Raw genomic sequence first — 8,786 nt, forward strand, 5'->3', positions numbered from 1 at the left:
TTTTACTCGTTACTAGAATATTATTCTGTTCTATTATTACTAACTTGAAAAAGCTAATTCGTCAGTCATCAGTTTCATTATTTGAGTCTTTGGTAACACATTCGTAACATGTGTATTTTGTTTTTCGATCTTTACTTCTTAGACATATTTCACATCGTTTTTGAATTTGTTGAGATTTTCGTTGTATTTCTGTACTAGTGGATGGTGTTTCTTTGACTTTACAGTGTTGTATTAGACTTGAACGTATACTTCTTGGAAGTTTTGGATTTCCTTGTCTTGTTTGTAGATTATCTTTTATCAAACTTAGAGCTAGTTTTTTTAGAAATTCTTTGCGTTGAATCTTTATTTCGTTATTATAATTATATATAATTGTTGCATTTATTTCTGCCACATTCATCAGTGCAAAAAAAAACTGTCAAAGGCCAACGATTACTATTTCTAGAAACATCAAAGTTTGCCGATAATTCATCAACTGTATCGACTCCACCTTTTGTCTTATTATAATACGTTATTATTTCCGGTTTTTTTTTATTACCTGTATCTGTATCGATCCTGTTGTCATGGTGCATAGTTGATAGTAAAAGTACAGATTTTCCTTTTTTTGGTACATAAGAAACTAAAGTAACATTTTTTTGGAATCCAAATATACTTGTTCCCTCTGGTTTTTTTTTTAGAGTTTATAAAATCTGGGGGATTTCTCGTTTGTTTTTACGTAATGTCCCTACAACGGTTATTTTGTGTTTATTCAATAGGTTCAATGCTAAATCATAACTAGAAAACCAATTATCAATCGTCAAGTTTCGATTTGATCCGGATACGGGAGCTATCATTCTTTGAACTAAATCTGATGGTGAGTTACTGACATTGTAGGGGCCATCGGGCTGTTTGCCACTATAAATTTCGAGATTCAGTGTATAAAAAACTTCGGAATCAACTAACGCGAAAATCTTTATACCATATTTCGATGGTTTATTGGGAATATACTGGCGAAAAGAACATCGGCCGCGATAAGCTTCCAATTTTTCATCTAGTGTTACATTTGGTTCTGGTAAAAAGTTTGCTTTACAATGTGAAACAAACTGGTCAAAAAATTCACGTATTGGAGCAATTTTGTCAATTTTTTTATTATTGATACGTGTTTGAACATCATCGAATCTTAGACAACAAAGAAGAAATCTGAATCTTACAAGTGACATGGTAGTTCTAAATAATTCAACTCCAGTTCCGTCTGCTGCCCACAAGTCATCAAGATTGAGACGACTTGACTTATGAAAACCAGCCAAGTACAATAAACCAAGAAGAGCTTTTATTTCTTTTTCGTCGGTATCTTTTGCAACCCATTTTTGTTTATAGTTTTCTCTACGAGATAATATTTTTTGATTTGTATAAATAACTAATTTACTTATCATACTTGCACGAAAAAATAAATCAAAACATTCGGGTATCGTTTTAGCATTTTTCGCATCACTAATAGTACATGAAACACGTCGAATAATATTACATTCTCTAGTTCTACTCACAGGTAATGGGATTTTGCTCCATTTGGTTGTTTTATTTTTCCCCGTATAATATTCATCACCATGACCATCATCAGAACTGGAACTAGCTTCTTGTTCTGATTTGGAGTCATGTTCACTTTCGACTACGAAATCAACATCGTCATTTGAATTATCTACGTCGGAAAAATCATTATCAATACACTCGTCCAAATAACCAAGAATTTCTTCACAATTTGCTATTTTCTTTGTCAATACCTATTTTAAATAAAATACATTAGGCAAAATTATAAAATAAACACATTTATAGTATAAATGTACTTACCAAAAAAGAAAATCAAAATAATTAAAAAATCAAAAAAATATACATAAATGATGTGTTGGGGTTTGAGATACCCACAATTTGATATCACTCAGTTGATTACATGATAACAGATAAACATATGGTAATTTGTTAACCAAAACTGTTTTGCATTATAGAGTACTATGTTAAGAAAGATTTCATGGAGGTAAAAGTTTGATTTAGTTTAATCACTAGTAGTATCACGTAAAATCTTATCACGTGGGGTTTAATAAACCCCAACACACTAACGAAGGGTTAAATGGCTTTTATGACCATCAACAAATTGTACCACAGGAAATTTTACTTTATTCTTGACTAACCATGTAAAGAAACCATTTGAAATAAATTAAAAAAATGTAATACTGATCATCCATCCAGAGTCTGACCTTCCAATCATCCAATTATTAGGAAATGTTGTCATTAATGAAGTGGGGATTCTCTTGTATGTGTTAACTACTATTGGTGGTGGGACAGTACCATCTGCCGAATAAATACATAATACAGTAATGCACTCTTTTTCATGACCTTGTGCAATTTCATAAAAATCTTTAATATGCCTTGGACCTAATACTCTGCCAGATTTAGGGTAAGTTTGCAGACCGGTTTCATCACAATTAAATATCCTAGCTGGATCATCTAATATAACCCTACACCTTTCATTTATGAGAAATAATCCTAGTCTTGGAACCAATAACGAATTTTGTCCTCAGTTACTGCTGCCCGTGCTTTAGAATTAACTTCAGTGTATCTTTTAGTAATTTCTGAGTTTTAAAAAAAAAAAAATTTCATCCATTTTTCTCCGGGTCTGGAATCTTAAAATGGTGTCGTCCTTGGAAAATCATTAATTAATTTTGAACAGAGTCCTTAACGTCTTCTTCCCTCAAAGGAAAACCAAGTGTAGCATTATTTAAAATCCAAGCTTTAATTCTATTTTCTTCTTCATTACGCAAAAATGAACAAGGGCCTATTTTTCTAATTAAAGGTGTTTTGCCCGAAATTTTCATTCATAAAGTTGATTTGGGTATGTTATACTTAATTGAAGCTTTATTTAACGACAATGATTTAGAAGTTACATCTTCCAAAGTCAATCGCATTTTTTCTTTGGTGTATTTAAATTTGTTGGCCATTCTGGAAGTAAAAACTATAGGTACCTAAATATATATTTGACCATCTTTGGTAGTATTTAAATAAACTATATTTTATTCTCTATAATATTTTTTGTAAGTCCACACTTAAATATTGTCAGTACTTGTAGAATATATTAATATATAAACATATACAATATATATGTAGTTATTAGGTACAGTCCTTTTCACGAAAAGTGGCCCTCGACTTTAGCGCGCCTGGTGGATGTTTTGACGCAGGGGCTCTAAAACACGCGCGAAACAAAGCGCGGCAAATTTAAATTAATTACTCATTTGTATTTATCTTGAATATGATTATTTTTACGCCGTTATTTAAATGCAATATTTCTTAATACAAATTATGAACAGTTTTGTAATTTATTATCACGATTTTATTTGTTTGCAAATACAAATAAAATTAATTAATTTATCTAACATTAAAAAATATATACATAATTATAGCAATATTTTACAAATCACAATTTTCATTTAATTTATGTCATCTTCATCTTCTGAATCGTCGGTATCTTCATCTGGGTTAATGGTCATTATATTGGCCAAATTTCGTCACGTAAGCCTTCTTTATAAAATCTTCTTCTTGCAATTTTCGCAATGACTTACACATTCTTCCAACTATCCACGTCACGGCATCCAACGCTTCGTTAACAAGTTTTCAACATCTGCTATTTTAAATGAGACATTTTTGGCGACATCCCTTTTACTTGTGCCCATATGAGTTCTATTGGGTTATTGGCAATGGTGGAGACGAGCGACTCATGTCCCATTTCAACGCGATTTGATCAAGCTCATATATTTTGTCTGGTACCTTGTTTGACCTTTCACGCAATTCTCAATGTTTCGAGTGGTATATTCAACCCTTTTCAGACAGCCATTTTGTACATTTGATTTTTCATTTGCCTTTGGATAATTTCTCCTAGAACTGAATGGTATGGTGCATTGTCCATCACGATTATTGAAGGTTCTTCTAAATGTTGTAACATTTGTATAAACCACTCTTTAAAAATAGTAGAATTCATTTGGGAGTGATAATCTACAGACGTACCATTTTGGCATCGAAAAACTAACTTTGATCCAGGTACAAATCCGAATGAACTTGATCCTGCGTGGCAAATAATCAATCTACTCCCTTTTCCTGTAGGTACTTTAAGGCCTTCTGAATTAAATTCATTCTGCCAAATGTACCCTTTGGTATGATTCTGATTAACCCACGTCTCGTCCAAATATATAACGGGCCGAGTATCATTATTTTGGCGAAGGTTAACAATAGTACGCAAAAATTTAACTCGCATAGCTACAATGTCATTTCGCTCCATTAAGAACCGACGCCCGTCATTGCATTTTTTGTACTTAAAATTTAGATTTTTCAAAATGCGCCACATCGAAGTATTAGAACCCTTGTACTCAGTTCTTTTTATATATTCAGCTAAAATATTTGATGTGGTAGGGTACTCACGTTTATCATAAAAATCATGAACGATCCTTCTCACAATATCCGCATCAAAACCGTCAACTTCACTTGCAAATTTTATCCTTTTATAGGTTTTTCGTGGGGAAGTGAACGATGGACAATCAGCCTGTGATTCAGATAAAGATTTGTTTCCTTCCGCGGTGATACGTTTCACAGTTTTCTCACTTACACCACATGCTTCAGCAGTCTTTGCTTGTGTCTGTTTAAAAAAAATAGCTATCTCCGGATTAGACGTATCCAATGATAATTTTTTAAAATATTTATACACATTGAAAATTGTCTTTTTCGTCTGTGAATGTGTATCACACTGTGAAGACATCTTAAAAAAAAAAATTAAACAAATTGTCGATGGTATTCAAATAATAAAAAGTGCGCGAATAGAATATCACTGCGTATAAGAAGTATGAACACAGACTAACGTGGTATAAACAGTGACTATAACCACACTATTGATATGGGACGTTATATTACGATATGACGCTACAGTGACGTGTAACCATGGCAAAAAAAGTATCTTATTTTGATATTCTACAGAAAAAAAAAACTATGGAGTATAACAACAGCTGTGTCGTAGAGCTACCGGCTCTCTAGCGGACAATATTAAGAACCACTGGCTTTCAGAAGTACCGTCACCAGGCACGCCACCGTCGAGGGCCACTTTTCGTGAAACGTACTATAGTGTATACTGTATACTCGTCGGCACAGTTTGATCGGCAACTTTCGTGCTCGATCGATGGCTAGTTACGGCGAAAGTGGGAGAAATTAGCCTCGGGACGGCTGGCAGCCGTCAGTCGACATGCGCGAAACCGGTATGTTCTCTTTTGAAATGTAGTGTAGGCACCGGTTTATCCCATACCCTTTTATAGATAAGCCCACCGCTCGCCTGATATATTTTTGTTTATCTACTATACCTCAGTGCGCTTCCAGCTTTCGAAGAAGTTAAATCGTTCATGTCGTCGGTCACGGACGACCACGCTTGTCTATCACGTAAGTTTTTTTTAACCTATTCTGTTTTATATTCTATTTCTGTTTGGTATTTTTGTAATATTTCTATTTTTTTTTTTTTTTTGTATTCAGTATGGACACACTTCTTAAAAACGTCGATGAAATTACAGCAGAGCTTTACCGACAGTTGGATGAAGATGATATGTCCGATGCCGATGATTCGTCGAGTGAAACAGAAGATCGTGTTTTAGAAAACGATAACGTCGTAGCAGACGACTTTCAATTATCGTCTGACGAAGAGTATGATGAAGAAATAGAGGCGGATCGTGAGTTTTTTTTGGGAAAAGACCAAGAAACTATTTGGTCATCTCAACCGCTTAGCTCAAAGTATTCCAGAACTCCTAGTCGTAATCTAGTCATACGCTTGCCCGGGCCAAAAGGGGACGCGAAAGGTGAACTCATAGAGGTCAATTGTTTTTCTCTTTTTTTGACAAATTATATGGTAGAAAAAATTGTCCAATATACGAACGAAGAAATCTCGATTAGATCTCAAAATTATGCAACTAAACAGTATTATTTAGGACCCACTAATGTCATTGAAATTCGGGCAATTATCGGACTTTATTTGAAAGCAGGGATATATCATGGAATATCCATGGCCGATTCATTCTCGGTTGAAAACGGTCCTCCGTTATTCCGTGCGGTAATGTCATTCAATCGTTTTAAATTTTTGACATATTGTTTACGGTTTGATAGCAAATTAACGAGAAATGAGCGACGAGTGGTTGATAAGTTCGCAGCATTTCGAGAGATGTGGGACTTATTTACTATTCAGTGTAAAAATAATTACACCCCGTCGGAATATGTCACTGTAGACGAAACATTATTGTCATTTCGGGGACGATGTCCGTTTAAAATGTACCTACCAGCAAAACCAGACAAGTACGGTCTCAAAATTATTTCTATCTGCGATGCCAAAACTTTTTATTTTTATGGAGGAATCCCGTATATTGGCAAAGAAACACGCAACCGAAATGATTTACTTATACCTACCCAATATGTTCTGAACCTAGTGGAACCAATTATGGGAACAAACAGAAACGTCACAACCGACAACTGGTTCACCTCTATTGAATTAGCAGAACAGTTACGTGTTAAAAAACTGACATTAGTAGGTACGTTGAGAAAAAATAAACGCGAAGTTCCTCCACACATGCTAGTCGTAAAAAATTTACCACCAATGACCACAAGATTTCTGCATGCACCTGAGATGACATTGTTGTCTTTCTCAAAAACCAAAAATAAAAACGTTTTAGTGCTTTCGACAATGCATGAAACTGAGACAATAAACGAAATATCGAAAAAACCGGAACAAATCGAATTCTACAATAAAACAAAAGGAGGTGTTGATGTATTTGACAAACTTTGCCACCAATATTCTTCAACCAGAAAAACCAACCGATGGCCATTACGATATTTTTATGGACTTTTGGATGCAGCCGCTGTAAATGGATACGTCATATTCAAACACAATAACTTGAACCAAGACAAACGTTTTATACGATCAAAATTCATAACAACATTAGCGTTCCAATTGCTGGAACCACAATTGAAAGTACGTCAAGAATGCCCTTTTTTACCAAAGGATTTGAAAGAAACTATTGAAAAAATATTGAAAATACAACCAATTGAAAGTGCAGCACCATCTGGAGTAAATCGTCACCACGGTCGTTGCGAATTTTGCCGAAAAATGTCTGTGGATCGCAAAGGCACTTCAAACTGCACTAAGTGCCATAGGAGTTTATGTGCCCAGCATAGGCTAAGCATATGTTCAACATGTGACATAAAATATCAGTTATTAGAAGAAGAAATTATGATGGAATAATAATAGGTATTATTTTGTTTTATTTATGTTTTTTTGTTAATTTATAAGATACAAGATTTTTTTTTTGTTACAAGATACAAGTTGTTTTATGCTTTTGTTAGTTGTAGTTTGTTTTAGTTAATTATGATAAGTAAAAATAAAGAGAATTTATAAAAAAGTTTGATTATTTCTAATATAAAATTACATTGGTCACCCGTGACCGCCCTTGTCTGATCTGTTGGGATTTATAGCCTTGCCTGTGGAGGGTTAAGTAATACAATGAAAAAAAAAAGTATAAAATATGTAAACTAATTAATCATTTCTAATAAAAAACAATACATGAGGCGTGATTTCATTTTTTTCTGATGTTCGATTAATTTTTTTGCATAAGTCGTCATGTACCTCCCAAAATCCATTTGCACGACGAACATATGATTTGTAATGGCCCATGCAACCAACATCCGAGTTGATAAATGCTATAGCTGCACAAATCTAAATCTATATAATATAGAATATACCATTTTAGAACATTTTAATAAAATAAGTAAGAATTAAGAAAACATGAATTTGTTTTAAATATATGAATTATGAATTGAATATAAATATTTTTTATCTATGACTTTCTATAACTTTTGTATCAGGCAAATCCTGGATTTGGCATTTAATTTCTTTTGTTTTAGCAGATGTTTTCATATTGATTTCAATAAATATATGTCGTCCCAAAAGTTTTGTTACAGTTATTGTACCTTTACATCCATCTCTATAACATTTTCTAGTATAATAACTTAATGGAGATGGTTTCATATTGTCAATTGATTTTTGAAAATATTTGAACGATCCTTATAAAAAATTACTTTTATGAAAGCTGATAAAAATGAATGTTAGATTATTTTTTATATTAATATAAATAGTATATTATATAAATCTGTAATTAATATTTCTTGATCAATTGGAAAAAGTGGAATATTTACTATTGATTGATTACATTTAAAATTATCACATGTATGATATTGAAAAATACTAGGGTCGTCAATCATTAGCTTTTCAATGAGAGCCGCAACATTTGCTTCTGCGTCAAACTGTATTAATTCGCCAATAAGATGATTTTTCTTACAATAATCTCTCAGTACAATTATTCGTTCTTCGTAAAATTTTTGGTTAGCTCCTTCTTCAACTAAATGGCTTGCTAATTTTGATGTTTTACTAAACGCGTTTGTATTAATATTATTAGAATATTCTTCCGAATCATGATATGCTGTAGCCATTGCTTGTATTAATGAATCAAATGGGCAAGTATTTATGATTTGATACCTTTTTTTATCTTTCTGTACACTTAAATATAAAGGTCGCATAATATTGCCATTTCTAACCAAATCAATTTTATGCTTGGAAATTTTTTTGTTGACTTTTTGTTTCAATTTTATTTCTGGATGTGCATCTAAATAAACTGTACGTTTTTTTGTTGATTTTTTTATTATAGGGCTTGGTGGGCATGCTTTATTTCTCCAATTTTCCCATTCTTGCT

The 8,786-nt window shown here is 32.9% G+C and overlaps 2 protein-coding genes across 2 annotated transcripts; one reads left to right on the forward strand and one right to left on the reverse strand.

Annotated features, from left to right (window-relative positions):
* Positions 1 to 677: 677 nt before the first annotated feature.
* LOC112592026 (piggyBac transposable element-derived protein 4-like) lies at positions 678 to 2,966 on the reverse strand. Its single transcript, XM_025335990.1, has 4 exons — positions 2,872 to 2,966; positions 2,342 to 2,486; positions 1,412 to 1,754; positions 678 to 1,327 (listed from the first exon to the last, which is right to left on the reverse strand). Exons 1-4 carry the CDS (start codon positions 2,964 to 2,966, stop codon positions 678 to 680), a joined length of 1,233 nt encoding a protein of 410 aa, XP_025191775.1.
* A 2,564-nt stretch (positions 2,967 to 5,530) lies between these two features.
* On the forward strand, positions 5,531 to 7,282 carry LOC112592027 (piggyBac transposable element-derived protein 4-like). The gene has a single exon (XM_025335992.1). The coding sequence runs from the start codon at positions 5,531 to 5,533 to the stop codon at positions 7,280 to 7,282; it is 1,752 nt and encodes a 583-aa protein (XP_025191777.1).
* The last annotated feature ends 1,504 nt before the right edge of the window (positions 7,283 to 8,786 follow it).

Source organism: Melanaphis sacchari, unplaced genomic scaffold (genome assembly GCF_002803265.2).
Source record: "Melanaphis sacchari strain LSU unplaced genomic scaffold, SCAv2.0 Contig153_pilon_pilon, whole genome shotgun sequence".
Lineage (NCBI taxonomy): Eukaryota > Metazoa > Arthropoda > Insecta > Hemiptera > Aphididae > Melanaphis > Melanaphis sacchari.